The sequence below is a fragment of the Condylura cristata genome, unplaced genomic scaffold (assembly GCF_000260355.1).
Source record: "Condylura cristata isolate star-nosed mole 26May11 unplaced genomic scaffold, ConCri1.0 scaffold00007, whole genome shotgun sequence".
Taxonomy (NCBI): Eukaryota; Metazoa; Chordata; class Mammalia; order Eulipotyphla; family Talpidae; genus Condylura; species Condylura cristata.
The window spans coordinates 36,314,020-36,336,580 of record NW_004567108.1 but is presented as its reverse complement, the minus strand read 5'-3'; the positions used below and the strand labels follow the sequence as shown (position 1 = coordinate 36,336,580).

The window sequence follows — 22,561 nt, the reverse complement described above, 5'->3', positions numbered from 1 at the left end:
GCTATCTTCTTTCTTCGTTTTTCAATAGGGGCCAAAAAATAAAATAAAATAAAATGGAACACTCAATTTCAGAAAGCTATTGTGGATTCTAAAATCTATAACAAGCTTCCATGCCTGAAGATTGCTGACCTCTTTTTGTTTATAGTGTCATCTGTCTTTTCAACTCAACACATCAGGTCATGAGTCTGTGTCACATTCTCAAGAAAACTCCCCAATTGACACAAGCTCTGTGATACAATGCTAGTCTCTGGAATTGAAATGAGAGAAATATATTTTTAGTCCAGAATGTACCAGCAAACTGACCAAAAGGCAGCTATTTTGATTGTATGGTTCAGAGACTGTTATTCAGCCTTTAGTCAAACACTGGAAGTGAGTTATTGATTGGGGCATGATGTTGTGAGGTTGGTCTGTTCTTATATGGGCTAAATAATCAAAGACCAAGTTTGATATTTTCACTGCCCAAAATCATTTTGTAGGAAATCATTCTGTAACGGTTTTGCCTTTTCCATATAATGTAAAAAAAAAAAAAGTTGCTATCAATATCCCTGGTTTAGAATAGTCATTTTGTCAAACATCTACAGGGTTTTGTTTGGTTTCCTTTCATTTGTAGGCAACTCCATTGTTTGTTTAATACCCATTCTCTGTTACTTTGAGAATGTGCTCTAAGGATGTAGAACATGTTACAAAAAGATCACTGGATTCTCAGTCTATACCCACTTTGTGACTGTAAGTCAACACTTTTCAGCTTCAGTTTCAACTTGTCCATAAATAGAAGGTCCCACCATCTGCCCTACAAATTTCATAGATTTGGTGATGAGCAAATGTACTAGTACACATTAAAGACCTATAGGAATGAAAATTGTTAACAATAATTAATGGGAAAAATGGTGGAAATATTTTTTGTGTAAAATTAACTTCACAGTATAACCAGAACTGTAGTCCTTCACTTACATGTTAAATGTAACATATTTTAATTTTGATTCTGGCACCAACTAGACGTGATCTTGACATGTCTATTTAGTCTCTCAGACTAGTTTCCTTTCTTGTAGTGCATATGAATGTCTTTTACATTAGGAATATAATGCACATAAAAGTATATTTCAATATGACTATCTTCAACCATTATTATCCTGGGTTAAATTAAGGTCTCATCAATTGATCTATTAATTTTGATCAGATTTTATGGCAAATCTGGAAAATTATGGCAAACAAATATTTCTTTCATGTAGGTTAGTGTTTATGAGTCATTTGAATTATCAGTAATTTTTTGCTATATCTTTTATTTGGTTAGAAAAGTACTTTATAGGAACTATTTAATCATATCTTTAGAGAACTTTTTTAAAGGTGTGGTTAAAGTTTTACATAAAGGTGTGAAACATACTTGTTATATGTGATTTCTAAAACATATGGCACCTTTGATTTCTCTTGTTGTTTGCACTTATTTATTAGATAAATGTATTGATGAGCCAGTCATTATGTCTGGATTGATGCCAGGAATGTAGATATAGACAGAAAATTGGTACCAAATTAACCAAGGAGGGTCCTGAAACTGTCTCTGTACCTGAACTACCTCTATTGACAAGGCCATGAGTAACCTAATGTAGTCTAGATCTGATGTGAGAATTATGCCTCTTCCAAGAAGAGCCCACTCCATATCTATCCTACAGTGCTGCAAAGACCCCCATTAACCATGGAACATGCTCATTGCAACACTTGGTGGTCCATTGCCAAGACAACACAAGTCTAATAGACTTACTGAGCAGAAAATAGCCCAAAACCAAGTCAGGTTTGTTTGTTCCAACTGTAATGCTAAGATTAATTTCTTATTTTTATGTGGCAACAGCCTGAAGTGAAGAGAAGTAAATGCTGACAAAGTCATATTTTTAAGTGCCTATTAGACTATAGACACAGAATAGGAATTTCCTAAAAACTGAAGAATATTCTAACAAGTACTGAATATTCTATTTTTTCATTATTGCAAAATTAAATTTGGGACAGAATAAATTGGGAGATGATTTGCCTTATAATGTGAATGTGACTAGAGGGTGAAGTTTAAAATTAGTATTACAAAGCAAATATAACCATTGTTTAAAATATAAATAAGAATATTTCAAGAGCTTCACAAGATACCAAAAGAAGAACAAGCAGATTCTATAAAGCTCTATTGTAGTATCTTTTAGAAAACTTTACCTTGATTTGATGCATCTATTCAGATTTGCAATGCCTTATTATGATGTATTAAGTCATTCCCAAAGTTCTGTATTCTATCATAATTATTATGCTATTTGATAAAAAATAGGCCATTGGCTTATGTGAATGTCTATTATTTTTATTACCAGAAACAAGTAACTGAAATTAATTCCTCACACCTTACATCTGTCTTCATTCTAGGTAGGACCTACTTGGTTCAGGAGATAGTCATGTCAGAAAGAAATGAAACTGTTTTCTGCCACCCCAGATTTTAGAGTTGCATCTAGATATATGAAATAATACCTCTCCTTTCTCCTCTCTGTACTCTTATTTCTGGAGAGAGCATTAGATATCATGGTATTTATCTACTAATATGTAGTGAAACTTGGCTGTACACAGGATTACATAAGAGAGTCATGGAAACCTGCCCTTCTAACTTTATACTGTATACATTCACACAAACTTTCTTTCTAAAATGAGTATTTTGAAATAAAACATACCTCAAGAAATTGGCAAAAAGATAATCTAAATATTTTCAAATAATCTAAAAATTATATTTATGTCAAATGCAAAACACTGATAATATTTTCTTCATGGGGATTGTGTTGCGTATATATTTTTTTAAAGATTTATTTATTTATTCATACAGAACTCGAGTACAGGCCAGAGATGCGGAGGGTGAGAGGATTCACTAGAGAGAGAGCAGGGAGCAGACAGGCAGATCGAGGAAGTACACTGCTGAGGGGAGCAGCGGGCGGGTCAGGAGAGGTCTGCCACGCCATGTGGTCACCTCCGGGGCAGGCGGAGATCGAACTCATGCAGAAGTGGCTTTAGTATCTTAGTGCTGTGCTTTAACCCACTGCGCCACCAAGGAGGGCCAATGTTGCGTATATTTTAGTTCATCTTTTTTGCCATAAAAGTCTGTTCAATTTGAAGATGAAAGTATCAAAAGCAATAATTACATTTCTTAAGATGGTAGTCAGCCAAGTCACTACAGTTGCTTCTAATTAAGCCTAAATAAGCTTTTACAAGTACAAGGAACAAAGCAAGACTGCTCGTGAATTGCATGGGCTCTACTGACCCTGAAGCAGGCATTCAGATTTATAAGCTCTAGAGAAATGTGTAGTCATCCCACTTATCTGCCATATTGCCCTGCCTCTCCACTGGCTAAGTGCTTTCTTCATTATATGTGGTGTCACTCACTCACTGAACACCCTTCCTTGCCCATTAAAATGACCTACTTTACACTAGAAAATAACTTAGTCCATGCATCATGTAAGACCTCTCTTTAGCTAATCAGAAGGCATTGCGCCCTTCACAAGGCTCTTAGTCTTCTTGGAGTTTTCTGACTGTTCACTTGTCTTCTCTTTTGTCCCTGTGTCTGTGAGCTTCTCCATATAATGCATACACCTCTACTAGGAAGAGGTAGAAACATTCTTAGTCTCCTTTGCAGCAAAGGTACAGTTATGAGTCTTAGGTTCTGGTAACTGTAGGACATCTTTGTAAAAGACTTTGATTTAGGAGAAGAGAATGTGGGGAGGAAAACTGTAGCCATAGACATTTACTGGCAGAGATATTGGTGTGACAAAGATGTCTAGATTTTGAGGTGAAGGTCTGGCCTTCCATTAGTGGTAGAATTACGATATCACAGTACCCAACACTGGTGGTTATGAAATCTCTACTGGTGAGCTATATCATGGACAGTAAGCACTGTTTAAGCTCTAAGCTTGATTCTTTGGTCTTCTTAGAGATACTGCAAACTGCTTGATACTAACAGATTCCTTTTCTGATTGAATTCTTGCATACTCTTCTGTATGTAAACTCTGTGAGATGTATGGATTGAGAATAGTTTTATAGTAACATTTGAATTTTCACTGAACATTACAATGTTATATAGCCTTTCCTCTGTCAGAGGTTTGTATACAATTCTTAAAGAACTTACTCATTTTTCCTTTTTTATTCTGTTCCCAAAGCACATTTGAAGATGTATAAACAACAGAACATTTTATATGATACCCTTAAAGTGATTCAGAACAGCAGAGGTATCTTGGATGCCTATGAGCATTGTTGGGAAGACAAACAAAAAAGAACAAAACACAAAAAAGAAAGCAACAGAAATTGCTCCTATTATGTAAGTAACTGTTTCTACTTGGTGAGTTTCTTGGCTTACAAATCTGTGGTTCAGCTTTGCATATTGCATATCATTTATTAAATGCTCCTTTTCATGGAATATTGTACTATGACCTATTCAAGGAAAGTCAGAAAGAAATTGTTGTTGCCTATTAGGAGTTTACAATTCAGATCCCTAAGATGGCTCTATCTTTATCCTCCTCCCTCAATCCATCCATCTGGTTTTTAATCTTGTCAGAAACTGCCTTGAGATGGTCAAAAGGTTGAGATTGACCTTGCCCTAACCTTTTCTCTATAAACTATCAGTGTTCTGAGAACATCAAAATATTCTACTATTAATATTTTCTGTTGCTAAAGTGATGTTAAGATCAAATAACAAAATTATAAAAAATGATGTACTTAGAAATAATCAAAGGCACAAAACAGGGAGAACTGATTTTGTTTCTTTTTTTATGAATTTTAGATCTGAAAGAAACTTTAAAAGGAAAGCAAACCTTGTAATTTACTACTGTCTTTGATATGTGAAAGGTTGATTTTGATATTATTAATGGGTCTTATTTATGTCAAACTTTAAACTTTGCTGGAAAAGATTCTCTGAATGTTTCATCCTGCAACTATTGTATGTAAAAGGAAAAAAAAAGATTTTAAGAAGAACAAAAGAGTGTTTGGACTCTTCACTGTATGTAGCTTCAGCAAATGGAAACATTCATGCTTTTAAAAATACAGTACTATCCCTTGCCTGACAAAATTTTCTTAGAATATGTTACCCAATAGTAATTTTTTTTATTACAAAGTTTATTTTTACATCATTTTGCACATTTTTTTTTTTTTACATCTCGATTGTAATCCCCGCGGGTTTCCCATCACCAAATCACCCCTGTGCCACCACCACAGTCTCGTGCATTTCCCTCCCCTCCATTTTTGATCCCATTCCCCACTCCACCCCCACAGAATGTCTCTGGTATATGGTTGTTCATTATTTTTGTTATTTTCTCGCCTGGTCCATTATAACCCAATAGTAATTTTTTTTTAAAGATTTATTTATTTATTCATACAGAACTGGGGTACAGGCCAGAGGCTCAGGGGTGGTGAGAGGCTTCACCAGAGACAGAGTGGGGAGCAGAACAGGCAGATCGACGAAGTACACTGCTGAGGGAAGCAGTGGGCGGGTCAGGAGAGGTCTGGCTCGCCATGTGGTCTCCTCCGGGGCAGGCGGGAATTGAACTCATGCGGAAGTGGCTTCAGATTCTCAGTGCTGTGCTTTAACCCGCTGCGCCACCAGGGAGGGCCCCAATAGTAATTTTTTTTAAGTAAAATACTTATTTTTTGAAATGCCCTGCATCAAAACCTTCTGACCAAAGGGCCGAATAGCTGTAAGAAAACAGTAAGCTAGAACTCTTAAAATTAAAAGACTTGTGAAAAGAAATCACTTGCTTTAGCTCCCGAGGCATGGAAGTAGAAAAATATGAAGGTCATTATACAACACACAGTGATTACAAGGTCATTATACAAAATACAATGATTACAACACACAATGCTTACACACAATGAATTTTAAATTTTGCTTTTTCCGATTAAAACATATCATTTTTAATGGGAAATATTAAAAAATATAAAGTAATGTTAACATTAGGAATACTTCCGTCATGTGATTGAACTAGACATGGTAGGTGAGATCATATGACATTTCAATTTTATATTGTTTCCTGTTAATGTAATTTAGTGATTTCCCCTTGTTATTAAAAACTCTTTGTTAATAGCCTTTGAATGGTTACATGATATTTTATAACCATTTGTATGATGTAACATAATATGCTAAACCAACCTATTGTTAGATACCGTGGTTATTTCTAGTTTTGTGCTATTATAAATAATAGTGTGTTGAACAACTTTTGTGAGTAAGGTTTCCTGTTTTGGGGGTTCTACCTTAGGATAAATGCTGAAAGGGGATTAATTATCAAACAGTAGGAATGATTTTAGAGTTCTTGGCAGTTAACAAAAATTGTTTCTTAAACCCTCAAATAGTGGCACCAATTTAAATAGCTGGCATGGATTTGTTAGAAAGGATACTTCATTATGTTCTATAAACCAGTATTTGTTTTTGTCTCATTTTCATATGTTCCACCCCTTTTAAGAAATAACTGAATTGAGGTTCACAGCATGGTATACGGTGAGTAAAAACCACAGAGAGCTCTTTGAACAGTTGTAGTTGAAGACTGTCACTAATTCCTTAGGCAAATAGGGGGGTAGGGGGATAAATTGCTCTCCAATTTTATTGCAAAGGAAAAGTATGTCCCTAATAGACAACTGGTGTCTACAGCTAATGAAGCTTCACAACTGCATATGTTTCTTTCTCCATTTGGCAACTAGGAATTTTAAACGCCAGGTTATGGCTCATTTTCCAATGCACTGAATTAGAGGTAGTATTATTTGTGATTTCTTTCATTGCTTTTGAATTCGCAAATTCCTTGCTGGTATAGCTGTTTGACAAACAATAACTTCAATTTTTGTCTAGTCTTTAGCTGCTTTAGTTACTTTGTTCTGAATTCTCTTATCTGAAATTTATGTTGGCAAAACTCATGAAATGCAGATCTAAACCCACTTTTCCCCAAATAACTAACCAATTAGTCCTTTCTTGTTAATTGCTTTATCATTTAAAAATATTATATGATAGGGTCTATTTTGACCATCTGTTACTCTCCGTAGGCTTTAGAAATTATTCTATGCCAATGGCAAATTGGATTCATTATTACACCTTATTATGTTTGTGGAAGGCGTTCTCAGAATTGTTCTTTTACCAAAAGAAGCCAAAGTAATTCTTATCTATTTTGTTTATCTCGGCATACTTATACTCACCTTAATAATATCATTTCTTTTACAAGATCTTAATAGCTACATATAATTATATTTTCTTCCAATTTTTCCTATGATTATTTGCAAATCTATGGTCCATATTTATTTTCTATATGCCAGATAAAACCAAGAGAAATAATGATAATGGGTAATGGGTTTGGTCCCAATGTTCCCTAATAGTTAAAGGATTAAATGTTAATAATTAACATTTCAAAATATGTTCAGATACAGTTTTAGGCTTTTCTTATGTCACCGTATTTCTTTTTAATGTTTACTAACTTAAAATTGCGTTATACAAGTTTCAGGTGTGCAACATTATAAATCAATATCTATATATAATATTTTATGTTTGCAGCTGCCATTTTACAGTGGGTTCAAATAGAAAACCCAGATATAAGCCCATAGGTTTATGGACAGCTTATCTTTGACAAAGGAGCAAAGAATATGCAATGGAACAAAGAATTTGTTCAATAAATGGTAGTAGGAAAACTGGGCTGCTACGTGCAAAAAATGAAGCTAGATTACTTCTTTGCACCATGCACAAAAAACAATTGAAATGAATTAAAGAACTAGACATAAGACCCGAAACCATACACCTCAGTAACACCTTTAAAGATACATCACCCAAAGCAAGGATAGTGAAGGAAAGGATAAATAGCTGTGACTACATCAAGCTAAAGAGCTTCTGTACAGCAAGAGACATTACACAAAACAAAGAGACAATGTTTGCACACAATACTAATGACAAAGACCTGATCACAAAGATATATAAAGAGCTATTGATACTTAACAAAAATAAAGTGAACAACCCCATCAAAAAAGGGGCAGAGGAGCTAAAGAGACACTTCTCCAAAGAGGAAATGCAGATGGACAACAGGCATATGAAAATATGTTTAACATCACTTATAATAAGGGAAATGCAAATTAAAACCACAATGAGATACCATCTCACACCAGTGAGAATGGCATATATTAAAACAACCAGCAACAGCAAATGTTGGTGAGGACATGGAGAGAAAGGAATTCTCCTACACTGCTAGTGAGAATGCAAACTGGTACAACCATTATGGAAAGTTGTTTGCAGGTTGTTTCTCGAACTACTAAAAATGAAACTTTCATATAACCCAGCAATCCCACTCTTAGATATCTACCCAAAGGATACAAAAACATTAACTCACAGGACATCTGCACCCCCATGTTTATTGTTGCTCTATTTACAGTAGGGAAGATGTGGAATCAACCCAAATGTCCAAAGATAGATGACTGGATTAAAAAGATGTGTACTTACACATAATGAAATATTACTCAGCAACCAAAAAAATTAAATTCATGTCTGTTTCAGTAACATGGAGCTGGAAGGGATCATGCTTAGTGAAATAAGCCAGAAATAAAAGAAAAATACCAGATGATTTCACTTATAGCAGGAGCATAAGGGATCGGGGTGTGGGGGGGTAAGGAAATTGTAATAACGTAAAAATGGAAAACAATAAACAATTATAAACCAGAGACATATTACGGGGGTGGAAAGGGGAATAGGATCAAAACTGGAGTGGGGTGGGAAGAGTGCACAGGACTATGCTGATGGCACATGGGTGAATTTGTGGCAGGAAGTCTATGGGGATTACAACCGAGATGAAAATATGCACAAAATGAAGAATGTTGTAAAAAATAAATTAATTAAAATAAAAAAGAAGAAATAAGAACTTAAGATTTGCCAAGGGGATAAATTATTTAGCTTCCAAGGAAGAAAAATAAAAATAAAATTCCCTTAGGTTTACTTAATTTCCTTAGTTTTGGTCAGGCCATATTGCCTGACCAAATGCTTCACCACCATCCCCTACAATAATAAATACAATAATAATACAGCCTGATATACAGGTTGATGACATAAAAGCAAAGTATAATTAGTAAAATTGATAAAGTGCACACAGAAAAAGTCAAGGTAAGAAAAGCACCTCAGGGATGTATCTCTCCTAGATGGTCTGATGTAAATACAAGTTTAACATTCAAAGTATCAAGTGGGTGCATGCTCTGGTCCTTGAACCCATCATAAATATTTTTTCAGTCACATCTGAGCTTTTGATAAAATATTGAGCAATAGAAGGCTTGAAGTTATTACCGCTGTGCCAAAAATCTGGGGTACAGATTTTGTATATCAACACCATATGCTTGGAGACTTAATCAAAGAGCAAAGGGGCTGCCATTCTCTTGTGGGCCACCTGTCCAACTCACCGGTTGTGCCGTGTCTAAGCAGCTCTGTTCTCAGACTGCTGGGGCTGTGAAGGAGCTGTAGCTGTCCCTTGACCAGGGCCTGTCTCCACCCTGCATTCTGCATTCCATTCAAGCTGCTGACACCCGACTGTCACTCAGCTACCCTGAAGTGCATAGCTTTTGCTTTGCATCCCACAGCATTCCTCCTCCCTGTCCTCCTGGACCTACATCTTCTTTTCCTTTGCCAAATGTTCCCTTTGCACATTCCCTGGGGTCCTGGTGAGCACGTCCACCAGGTGCTTCCATCAGAGCTGGGAGTTTCAGACTCACCTAAGAATTTCAGGATAGTCATACAGAGATGAAAGAAGAGGCAGCTGAATCACTGCAGAGATAGAATCCCAGGGGTCTTTTGAAAATTTAGGGATCTCCTGGCTTTTATCTGTCCCAGATTGGTTCTTCAGGTTTTCCTGTAATTGACCAGTTCACATTTTCTTCCCAATCTTTCACCCATTTTGGCCTAAGTTAGCTTCTAGTTTGTTTTCTGATATCTGCAGCCCCTCATATCTGGATTCTGCTCCGTGTAGCCTCTGGCTTGTTGTCTCAGTTGTACTGTATACTGGCTGTCACTCCTGGAAGCTCTCTATCATACTGTCTTTCAAGATCTGTATCCTCAAGTTTAGTCCCACATCTGAGATCAATCCAGGGCCTCAGGCCCCAGCCCACAAACAGGAAGCTAATCTGAGTTCCTAGGCAAAGCCACCAGCCTGTATACTCATCAGATCTCTGCTGCCTGTGTCCCAAGCTGAGATTTTCCAACTTGCACCCTTTGCTCTGGAGAGCCTCAGCAAATGCTTTGGTTATGCACCGGTGTTTCCAAAGAAGAGGAAGAGGTGCCCTCATCTCCCACCGAGAGACAACTGTTTCTTTGGTCTCATGCCCAGGTCTTGTTCTACCAAGCAGATGCCTACTACCTGGGGTCCTGTCAGGACACTTGTGATGGTGGTGCTTCAGTTTTGCTTCCCTTGATGAGAATCCTAATGATCTCAGGGACTCTGAGATCTTAGCACAATCACTTCTAAGACCACTGTCTCTGACAAGTGATCTCTGTGTTCTTTGACCTAAGGTGTCTGGATCCTATCTTCTTCTAGAAGGATGAAGCATGGAAAATGGGCTTGGAAATTGTATTGTACCAAGTTATCTTTTGGCCTGTGCTTTAATTTGTAGGCATCTTCTCATACCTCATGTTCTGTAGCATTAACCTATCTGGATGATGTGCCAGGAAAATCTTCACTGAGGAGTCTAAGAAACAGTAATGCAGACTATCCTTTATCCACTGTTCTGGTTTTTCATTGACTATAGGACAACCTGATGGAATGTGTTTTTGAGATGACAAGCCTGAGCTAACTTCTGCTCTTTTTTTCTAAAATTTCTTTATGCATACAGAAGGGGTACAGGTCAGAAATGCAGGGGCGTTGAGAGAATTCACCAGAGACAGAGTGGGGAACAGAGTAAGCAGATCGATGAAGTACACTGCTGAGGGGAGCAGTGGGGGAGATAGGAGAGGTCTGTCATGCCATGTGGATCACCTCCGGACCCGGGGATCAAACTTGCACTGAAGAGGCTATGTCTGGCTTGCAGAGCTGTGTCCTAATTCATTGCGCTACTAAGAAGACCCCAACTTCTGCTATTTTAACTTCTGCGCCTAAGTTCCCAGAGAGCCTGAAGTAATAAGTTATTTCATTTGCAAACAGGAACTTCACAGCATGAAGGGGGCATTGGAGGTAGTGAGCTAAAGAACCCACCATAATTTTTTTTTTAAGATTTATTTATTTGTGCATACAGAACTGGGGTGCAGGCCAGAGGCTCAGGGGTGGCGAGAGGCTTCACCAGAGACAGAGTGGGGAGCAGAACAGGCAGACTGACGAGGTACACTGCTGAGGGGAGCAGCGGGCGTGCCAGGAGAGGTCTGCCGCGCCATGTGGTCACCTCCGGGGCGGGAAGGAATCGAACTCATGTGGAGGCAGCTTTCGATTCTCAGTGCTGTGCTTTAACCCGCTGCACCACCAGGGAGGGCCCACCCACCATAATTTTAAGGCATCTACTGGTAGTCCAAGTCTGCCTCTTGTGAAATAAGTGACAAGGGAGTGGAAAGAAGAAAGGAAGTTTCTTCCCTAGCTTTACAGACAGCAGGCAAGTGCCCCAGAGCCACAGACAGTTTTTGGTGCTAACTCAGGGCTTTTTTTGTTTAGTTTTTTGAGGTTATATTGGTTGATAATACTGTATGTAATCGGGAGGTATAGGATCTCACCCTCTCAGATGCTTGTTGCCATAACACACTCAAGTTCTCCAACAGAGTCCATCGTCCATTGTGTCCCCACCCTGCTTTGCTCTCCCTCTCCTCCTCTGGTAGTTTCAATTCTCTACCTAGTTTTCTAGGGGGGTTTTAATGGACTAAGTTTAGTATGACCAATATCATTTAACATTACCCACTCCAGTTCATCTATGTTGTTGCAAATGCAAGGTTTCATCTTTTTTTTTATATAGTTCAGCATTATCCATGGTGTATATATACCACATCTTCTTATAATCCACTCATCTGAATCCTGGGCACATCAGTTGTTTCCATAATTTGACTATAGAGTGAATAGAGCTGCAGTGAACACAGGAGTGCTTTTATTCCTTTGAATTACTGTTTTTGCATCCTTCGGGTAGATGCCTAGGGATGGAACTATTGAATCATAAGATAAATCTATTTTTCATAGTTTGAGAAAACTCCATACTGTTTTCCAGAGAAGCTGCAACAGTCTACATCCTTACCAACAGTGTACAAGGGCTCCTTTTTTCTCACATCCTTGCAACACCTGCTGCTGTTTCTGACCTTTTTTTAAATATATATATATAATATAACAGTTTATTTTTACATCATTTTGTACATTTTTTCCCCCATCTCAATTGTAATCCCTGCGGGTTTCCCATCACCAGTCACCCATGTGCCATCACCATAATCCCTTGCACTTCCCTCCCCACCCCACCCCCCGTTTTTGATCCCATTCCCCACTCCACCCCCACAAAATGTCTCTGGTATATGGTTGTTCATTATTTTTGTTATTTTCCACCTGGTCCATTATACTCTTGCTATGAGTGAAACCATCCGGTATTTTTCTTTTTCTTTCTGGTTTATCTCACTAAGCATGATCTTTTCCAGCTCCATCCAAGTTGCTGCAAAAGACATGTGTTTCTTTTTTTTGGTTGCTGAGTAATATTCCATTGTATATATGTACCACATCTTTTTGTTTCTGGCCTTTCTGATAGGGCTATTCTCACAGATATACAGTGGTATCTCATTGTAGTTTTATTTGCATTTCCCCGATAATACATGATTGTGAATGTTTTATTCATGTGCCAATGTAGTTTAGTTCTAATGGCAAAATTAGACTTCCTTCTCCCATCCTTAGAATTGACAGTAGCTTGAATTGAACTTCATTTGACTTTGTATCAGTGGTAAAATTGGAAAGCTATCTTTGTGGGATTTGCAGAGGACCCCTGGCAAGTATGTGAGGAAGTGGTACTAAACTTAGCCTGATCTAAACTTTACCTGATCCTTCAGAACCCCTAATTAAATATTCTATTATTCTGGTGACCACTAAAAACAGATATGAATTCAAGTGGCACATGGACATTCTGATGTTCACATAGCATATGTTAGTGTGAAGGAAATCGTTAATGTGGCTCCAGAAAACACTTACTGGTACTGGGAGTGGAGTGAAAGAATAGGCAGTTTAGAAAAAAAATGTTTTTATCAGCAAGGAATCATCTTAGTCTAGCTGTAAAGAAAGAGAAAAAATGATTTAGACAAAGTATTAGTACTTAATGTTTCCATTACTAACACCTTTGGTATTGTTATCTCTTAAAATAAAAGGCCATTTGTGACCTAAAGGTTGGTCAGCACTAATACCTTTGAACTGTGCTAAAAATAGAAATTAACTGAACTTCTTGAAAGCTTACTACATGCATTTTTGTAGCTAGATCATATGGGGGGAAATCAGCATGTCTATTACCAAAATAGAAAAGCTGAGAATACAAATAGCTGTTTGAACACTAATTTGGCACAAGAAGATTATGCAAGACAAATTCTGAACAGGGAGACAATAGTTCTCCCTTGAGGAGGAAAATAATTTAATTTCATTCAATGTGTTAACCAACCTGTGGTAGAATGCTAAAAAGGAAAATCCAGCCAGTGATGGTGTGGAAGACCCACTGGGAATATGCGAATTTGAGCTGTAAATCATTCAGATACAGAGGATTCCTAACACTTGTTACAGAGCTTAAAGTAGCAGCAGAAGTTGCTGAAGAGGAGGAGGGGAAAGAGAAAGAGATTACTTATGCCACAAAGTGGACACCTGTGGGCTATTTTTTAAAAATATCTATATCAAATTAAAGCTATAAAAATGTTGGGGGCCTCTCAGGGTATATTGTGCTATTACCATTCCAAAGAAGTAGTTGCAAAATTTGAAGCTCTAAGTCCCTCATAGAAAGATTCTTGATAAGCCTCTTTTTGAAAGAGAAGTTCAAGAAGGACTATAGAAGATTAACTACATGTTTGAACAACAATTCAAAATATATTCAGCACCCTCAATTAGAACACATTGTGTTGGGGAGTAACTTTCAAAAGACTGCAGGAAATGAGACAGAATTACTGATACCAAGCTGGTGAAAAATGCCGCTGAACCGAGGAGTTATTACAGTATGGACCTAGGAGGATACTTTTGCCTAGAATGGCTGGCAGAAGTACTGTAGAGAAGGTGGCATTTGGTATTCCAGGCAATGAGCAGGGAGAACATGAGCAACTTAACACAGAGAAGGATATACTTGGTAATTATTTGGATGGTGGCAATTAATCCAGAATATCTGAGACATAAGAGTCCAATTGGAAATACTGGAGGAAAGGGCTGGGAAGGAAGACCTGTGCCAGATTACAGCCAGCTTTGCATGGCGGGTTGTCTCTGTCATGGTTGCTGAATGAGCTGATTATAGCTATGGGCAGCTGGATGCTATCTCATGGGAAACCCTCTGAGAAACTGTGCAGTGTATGCTTTAAAACTTCCTCACCAGGAAGCAAGAACACTGAAATATGTATCTTCCAATTCCCATCCCCTGTTACCGGAGGGCTCACAGCCTACTGTGCATCACAGGAGCGGCTGAGGTCAGAAACTTGCCATGTGTCACTCAGTGTTTCCTCTCTGCTGAAGCTCCTGCAGGCACTGACATGTGACATACCTTTTAAGACTTCTATCTGAACTCTAAATGTTCCCTTTTGCTTACTGAAGCCTTTTTGGTGCTAAGCAAATATTTGCCAAACACCTTCTATGATCTAGGGACCCTGCTACAGAAACTTTCCACTTTATTCTAATCTGCATGCTGTCATTGAGAGATTTCGAGCTGGCTAGTTGCTTGCACATGGCAGCTCTTCTCCTGGGTGCCTCCAAACCAGTGACTGGAACCCCATAATGTTATGTGAAGTGGTGCCAGTCAATGACAGCATGCAGATTAGAATAAAGTTTCTTTAAGGAAGGACCTGTATGTGGAAGTTGGTTAAGTGATGATAAAGCAACTAGCAGAGTTGAGCAGAAGATTGATTTGCTGCCTTTTCAAATATGATAATTATTCCTTGGAATTCCCCATTGCCTGAAAACAGTTTTAAGCTTATCTTTCACTTTTATTCAGTAAAATAATTGTGACCAATAATTTTAATATCTGAAGTCATTTCTATGGAAGGGTTAATGTTTCTTCCATTTTATTCACTGGGTCTCCTTCATGGTGTCATTTTTCCTGTGTGTTAGTTGTTTTATACTCATTATTTCCTGATTTTCACTTAAAACTTACATGAGGATAAAAGAGAGCACCTCTGAAAAGGACTATAATTCCCTCCTGCTAGGACTTGTGAGAAATGACTAGTCAATAATAAACTGAATTGATAATTTACTAAAAATGTGGGGCTGCAAACTCAGCCACTAGAGATGGCATACATTTTTTTTTTAAGTAAGGCATTCTGAAACATAGGACTCCCCGAGTGGGTGTGTGGAAGGGAGTAGGGATGGCCTGTGCCTTCTCAGAGCAGTAGTGGTTGGAATGAACACCTTTGCATATATTAAATCTGCAGGAGTTATGGCAGAACTCCTGTGTAGGGAGTGACTGAGTCATGAGCTAAACTTATTAGGAAAGGTGGGGAGCAACTCAGAGGTCTGAACAACATTTAAAAGGAGTGGGTCAATAAAAGCTGTGAAATGAGATTCCAAGCTGTAGTTTTTAGAAGAGACCAAGAATGTTCTGGAAGCAGTAATGAGGAACAAGGATACCACTCTGCCACAGTGATACAAGAGGGAGAAGAAGACACACCATCACTTGAGAGAGTTGTGTGTGAGGTGGGAGGTGGGTGCAGACTTTGTGGAGAGGCTTCCATTAGAGCAGGAAATGAAGGGAGCATTCAGAGAGGAGGCTGTGAATATAGGGCATTTTGTTAATGGCATACTGTATACTCCAGAAGGGCTAGTCAAAGGGGTTCAGGAGGAGGATAGGGAGAAGGGGACAGAATAGAAGATTGCTGAGTGTTTGGAACACTCAATTGTAGTGGGTGAGAAGTACACATGATTTTATGGGGCTTTCAATAGTAGCTGATATAAATAGGTGTTAAGGGTTTAATGAGATTAACATCAATAGACTCCCAAGACAGTGTTAGGAAAGCTGTGAGAGTACTGGGACTAATAAGGGTGAGTGTCTGTGCATCCCTATTGACCCCTCAAATGGACTGGGAAGAAATGGAAAGGTGTGGCTTTAGTTCTCTTGATCTTGATGTGGAAGCCAGGTTTGTGTTCCAGGCATCTCACAGGGCTGGCACTCCACTCACAGTCTCCCTTAACAGGGAGAGGGGAGAACATTATTCTCTGCCCACTATAATGGGCTTCCTGATTGTGTTATCAAATGTGACCACCACAGCAGCTGTATGAAGCATGAATTATTTTTATCAAAACCACTGTACAGATGCAAAGACAGGTCTTTGATGTTCCTTTGGTGAGTTTAATGACCTTCTTTCTAGCATTACAAGCAAATACTGCACTGAGAGTTAAAATTCCAGATTTATAAAGAGTAGCAATTTCCGAGCACTAGGATTTTGTGGGGACAGGGCAGGTGTCCCCTTTAATTTCATAAGTTCCTGTAAGACAAGTGGTTTCTTTTTTTTAATTTAGATTTATTTATTTATTTATTTATTTATTTATTTATACATACAGAACTGGGGTACAAGCCACAGGTACAGGGGCGGTAAGAGAATTCACCAGAAACAGAGCGGGGAACAGAACAGGCCGATCAATGAAATACACTGCTGAAGGGAGCAGCGGGCAAGAGAGGAGGTCTGCTGCACCATGTGGGTCACCCCAGGGGCGGGGATCAAACTCACAGAAGCCGCCAGCTTGGCTTAGCTTAGCAGTGCAGCGCTCCAACTCACTGTGCCATCAGGGAGGGCCCCCCAAAACTTATACACTTATTTAAATGTCTTCCATGAACTGCATAGGGAGATGATTTAAGAAGAAATAACACAGCATCAAACATGTTGATCTTTCTTTTGAGCTTATTTCATGGTTTTTTGAACTTCTGTCAATTGTAGAAACAGTCCATTATTCTATGACATCTGGGAGGTTCTCCAGAGAAATGTATTTTGAAAATCAATATATCACCAGTATATTTTGCAGTTGAGCACTCAAAAAATTTATATATAATGTGTAAGGCAATCTGGATAATTTTAGATTTTTAAAATTTTGCATTTGGCATTACTTCTAATGCCAACATTAGAAAACAAATATACATTCATAGGTACTTGGAATGTGTTCCTTCCCATGGTAAAAATGATATTTTTAGTCTAAATAATTTAATAAATTATTCATTTAATACAAATAACCCACGAAATGTGTGTGCATTTAAAAATTTTCACATTGCCTGATCAGGTCTGGGCAACATATCTAGTGGCAAACTGCAAAACCACCAGCATCCAGAGACCAACATAGCAAGTGTAGGCTCAGCAGGACAGGAGAATCGCAAAGTAAGGCTGGCTCTCAAGCGGCAGCACTGGAGAGAAGGGAAAGTTAGCGGCCAAAAATTGTCTCTGTGCTCCTCTCTCACCTATGATGGCCCAAACCAGTAGGAAAGCTCCTGTTAGAAAGTTCAGGGTGAACCACCTTGTCCCCTACCAGTTTCTCTGTAGCACCAGGCCACATAGATATTTTGATATCAGCTTTTCTGGGCAGGCAGCTGCAGGAGATAATCTATCTCTTTTCTGGCACATGGACGTTTATTATTTATATTTACATCCAAGAATCCCCCCTTTGAGTCATCTCGGCATCTTTACACGAACAGAACACATTGGCAGATATCTGGTGTGTGTGTGTGTGTGTGTGTGTGAGAGAGAGAGAGAGAGAGAGAGAGAGAGAGAGAAAGAAAGAAAGAGTTCATCACCCACGCTGTGCTCATCTACATAGGGTGGGTCAGTCATCATCGCTATAACAGTAAAAGCAGGAAAACTGAGCGCCCCCATTCCACCCAGACCCTAGGGATGGGTTTGGCTGCTGTACTGGAGTGGCTGGCAGAGGAGGAGGCTGGGCGGAGGGAGAGGGGGCGGGAGGCCAGCAGAGGGTGACGCCCTGCTCTGCAGCGGCTGGGCTGGGTGCCAGCCTTGGGTGTGGTCTCACAAGGGGGCGTGTTCTCATGAGCCATCCATCCCCGCACTTTGCCGTTTGGAGGCTGGAGTTGGAACTACCCCGCACACCAAGGTGCAAATGGTTCTGAAAATCAAGCAAAATTCCCGGTGCCTTTTTTTTTTTTTTTTAATATCTGGTAGTTTAGCTCAAAAGGGTCGTTTCCAATGTCTGTCTGCCCCTACTTGGCATTGAGGAGATCCTGGACAACCGGCAAAGTTTCCTCCTGTTGCGACCCCAAGCTTCCTCTTGTTGCTTCTTGTGTGTCACCGTGAGGGTGGCGGGTAGGGAATGATCAGGCTAGCTCTTCGTGGTAAAGTTAACAGACCAGTCCCAGACCCAAAACAAGAGGCAAGCCCTTTTTCTCCCATCTGTCACCAGCCGGGGCCAGCACTCAGAATTCCCGGAGTCTCGCTGGACCAACCTCGGGGCACTGTCCCCTCGTGCACGATGCAGTCACGCTCAGTGACCAATTAAGGACTAGTACTCTCTGTTCCCCGGCTGCAAACTCGAAGCCCTGACTTCTCCAAAAGTATCTGATACTTAGGGGTAGCTCTACCCCCCACCCCGCATCCTGAGCTGCTGCAGCGACTCAGCGCCCAGAAAACCTCGAGCTGGTCAACCCGCCCTGCACCTAGTGGTGCGCTGCGCCCGCCTCCCTTTTCTTCTCTCCCCCCCTCCGCCCCCAGCGCCGTCACTCCCTCCCAGGCACCGCTCGTACTCGCGCCACGCCGCCGCCCGGCACTGCAGCGCGAGGGGGAGGAGGCGCAGGCGAGGTGGGGGAGGAGGACCGCAGCGTGCAAGCCCAGAGCCACTTTCCCGCCCCTCCCCTCGCCGCTGACACGCTCAGAGGAGTCACCACTCCGCACGCTGCAGGAGAGAGTGGCAGACGGAGGCGGCCCCGGAGAGCGAGCCATAGCGACGCCCGCGCGGCTGCAGCTGCAACGTTGACACCGCCCAGGGCAGGGGTTCCCCAGACGGCTGGAGCGGTGAGTGAGGGGCCCCTGCAGCCGCGACCGGATTTCCTGCAGCTGCTTAATTTTTCTTCCCGACGCAGAGATTGGGAGCTGCAATCTGGGGAACTTTTTGCAGCCTTGCAGAAGCGCAACTTTGCCCCGCCTGTCCCTGGGGGAAGCGGTTGCAAGTGCCAGGTGCTGTCCTTTGTTCGGGTACGACAGGGGAAGTCGGGGTAAAGCCGGTGGAGTCACCCTTCTTTGGAGGCATTATTCAGGGGGATGCCCGTGCACTTTATCCGGGATTCCGGGGAAGGCGGGTAGGTAGCTCCTGGGATGTGGGTAGCCGCGCCCGCTTTCTATGAGGACCTCCACGATCCTTTGCTAACGTGGTTCTATGTTCAGGGGAAGGCTGCTCTTCCTACGAAACTGCCCCCAGCTTGTGCTCAACTTTTCGGCGGGGATCCCTCTGCAGACGTGCGGGTGTCGGGAGAGCGGAGGCAGCCGCAGTAGGCGCTGCGGGTGTCTAAAAGAAACACAGGGAATTTAAAAACTATTCCACACAAACGGGGTAGTCCCTCTCTAGTGTCTATGCGAAAGCGAGAGGGTGTAGAGAAATCCGCGGGACTGTGGCTGTTTGTGTGTGTGCCTGCACTTCACTACACTACACCTTCATTCAGCAAAAACCTGTCGAACGCCTACTGTGCACCAGGCACAATGAAATAGACCAATTGGTTTGAGGCTCGTGCGTGTGTGTGTGTGTGTGTGTGTGTGTGTGTGATGGGAGGGTGGGATATCGACCACCACCCATAAACAACATCAGGTGGTGGTGAGGGCTGTGGAGGTGTGGAGGTGATCAGCCAACTCATTTGACCCTTGCCTTGGCGGGCTCTTTCCCCTCTGCCTGGGTTTTAGAACTGGGGAGACTTATTTTCTCCAGTCTGTATCGAGGACTGCCCGGGACTGGATCTACGAGGACTGCGGGATGTGGGGATGAATTTAATACGGGGGCAGCGGGCACCTAGCCGCAGATGCAAACCCCAGAGCATTTCTGTGGGTGTGCAAGGACCTCAGACGCCCGGAGCGCGGGGGCAGAGGGGGGTGGGCTGAGTCACTGGAACTGATGGTGCCGCCTGGACGGCCTGAGAAGGGGGCGCTCGCGTCACCGGCTACGTGTGCTAGTGATGCAAAAGCAGACCCGCCAGAGTGGGTGATGGTGAGGGCTGTGGGGGGAGATGGTAGAATCCGGGACTGGGGGCGCGTGTGTGTGCGTCACAGACTCTCAGGTGATGGGTAGCTGCTGCGACCCTGGTGCGGGGACGGCAGCAACCCGGTGGGGCCACGGTCCGACTGCAGCTGGAGCAAGCGGCAACTTGGGTCGGCGGGGAAAGCCCCGCAGGGCTGGGGCTGCGGGCAGGCTGGCTGCTCCGCAGTGCGCCGCAGTGTAGGCTAGGCGCTGCAGCGGCCCGGCCCGGCCGGCGCTCCCTGGGGGGACCGGAGAGATCTTTTAAGGCGCCCTGGCAGGGGTGCCCTGATGAGCTCTGTAGCTGCACCGCCTTCCTCCATATCCAACTGATTGACAGCACGAGAAAGTTGTTTTAGTTTTATTCTGTGGTTCTTAATCCTGGAGGCGAACTTGGCATTATTCACAGTGGCAAGTTCCCAAAGGCCTCGTGCTCCTGGCAAGTTTTCATGTGAAAGCTTCGTTGTTGAGGTTCTTAAGATTTTGTGGTGCTAACCCATTTCTTCATCGTGTTTCAGAATTTTTGTTAGGAGGTCTGGCCTCTAAGGGGTGGCTTGAGAATGATTTACTAAGCACCGTGCCACCGTTCCTTTTTAATACTACACAAAATAGTGTTTAAAACAATACTACGAGTGCATTTCTTGGCAGAAAATAAAAAAGCCCATCCACATTTCATTGCGTGTTTTTTAAAGGCCTCATTTTTAAGAACCTAATGTTTTTATTGAATGTGCCCAGATCTGCAGTGTGTAGTAGAAAGGATGAGGAGAGGGAAGGAAGAAGAAAAACAGTCATCAGAGACAAATTCCCATATTCCCAACTATTATGTCACCTTGGACATGGTATTTAAATCTTCTTGGTTTCATTTTCATATTTGAGAAATATGAAAAATAGTTCAGACTAATTCTTACTAGAACATTATTTTGAGGACAAAGAATGGTTTTTGGAGAGGTTTGGCTGTGTATTTTTTCAATGAATGGAAAATATGAGACAAAATGCTTTCAAGAAAGAGAAAACATTTTTATCATTTCAAGAATTCTGAAGACTTTCTCCAGTATTGTTCTTTTAATAAAATATGGTCTCCAGTGTCAGAAAATAGTCTTTTCCTAACAGTGCCATTAGCTACTGACTGGAGAAGGGGGGGAAAGTCTATGATTATATCTGAATATTTTTGGTATGTAGTGGAGAAAAAATTTATTTTTCATAAATTAAGGATGATAAAAGTAGCTTCTTTGGCCAACAGGTTAACCTAAGAGGCTTGGATTATATATATGTATGTATATTAACGGGAACATATTTGTTAAGTGTCCACTGTGTCTCAGAGACCAGGATGCAGATTCCACCCTCAAGGAGATTACCGCCAAGGACATCATTATATGCGATACGTCACATGACTACAAGTACCAGAAAATCCATTTCCTATAATTAGAGAAATAGCTTTTACACTGAGGTACACTTGTTGATGACTTATTTCATGAATAAAAGATTCTGACTGGTCAATATACCTTCTTAACTAGTTCACTGTGTTGCTATTTATTTTCCTCATACATAAGGGTGAAACTGTGAATAATGAAAGTTTAAAATGTACTTTTTAGGCTGTTTGGTTGCATTAGAGAAAACCCCTATCAACCAGCTTGGTTTTTTGGTTCCACCTTGCTGAGTTTCTGTCTGATGCATGGTTTAAAACGTCTATATCATTGCCAGTTAAACACAAACTCTTTGTTTAGGTTGATCCTGTTTGTAAATCTAGGAGAGGCAGTCCCCCCAGCTGTGGGCAGTTTTGAAACATCGCTTATAAATTGTTTTTGCTTTTTCAGCCCCAGCCTACTGAGTAACCAGTGTAGAATGTTGCAGTGGTTTGGAGAGCCTTGTATTTATTCGAGACAGCTGAGAATAACAAAGGCTGGGAAAAGTTATGCTTATTTTTTTGCTGGAACTATTTCTTAATAAAGACACCACTTAGCTTCATCATAAATACCGCTTGTAATCAGAGGTGGTCAGTGGGTAGCGGTTTCATATCATGATGACTTCCCCTGGTGGGATGAATCAAATAAAATAAAATCGAGAAGGTTGGATTGGATGGTTTCATCCTTTGGGTTCTAATATTCTTTCCCTCCATACAGAAATATGTGATGAATTGTATTTTTTTAAAGATTTATTTATTTATTCATACAGAACTGGGGTACAGGCCAGAGATGCGGAGGGTGAGAGGATTCACCAGAAACAGAGTGGGGAGCAGA

At 40.9% G+C, this 22,561-nt stretch overlaps 2 protein-coding genes across 2 annotated transcripts in view; both read left to right on the top strand.

Annotated features, from left to right (window-relative positions):
• Positions 1–19,594, top strand: part of LOC101627378 — a 45,558-nt gene extending 25,964 nt beyond the window's left edge. The window contains 3 exon segments of the mRNA XM_012721765.1: positions 17,382–17,518; positions 19,186–19,401; positions 19,487–19,594. Of these exon segments, the coding sequence (XP_012577219.1) occupies positions 17,382–17,518; positions 19,186–19,401; positions 19,487–19,594 (461 nt within the window).
• The window catches only part of SV2C (synaptic vesicle glycoprotein 2C), a 160,584-nt gene continuing 157,004 nt past the window's right edge, over positions 18,982–22,561 (top strand). The window contains exon 1 of the mRNA XM_004678199.2: positions 18,982–19,117. The gene's annotated coding sequence lies outside the window, so the exon portion shown is untranslated. The remainder of the gene's footprint in view (positions 19,118–22,561) is intronic.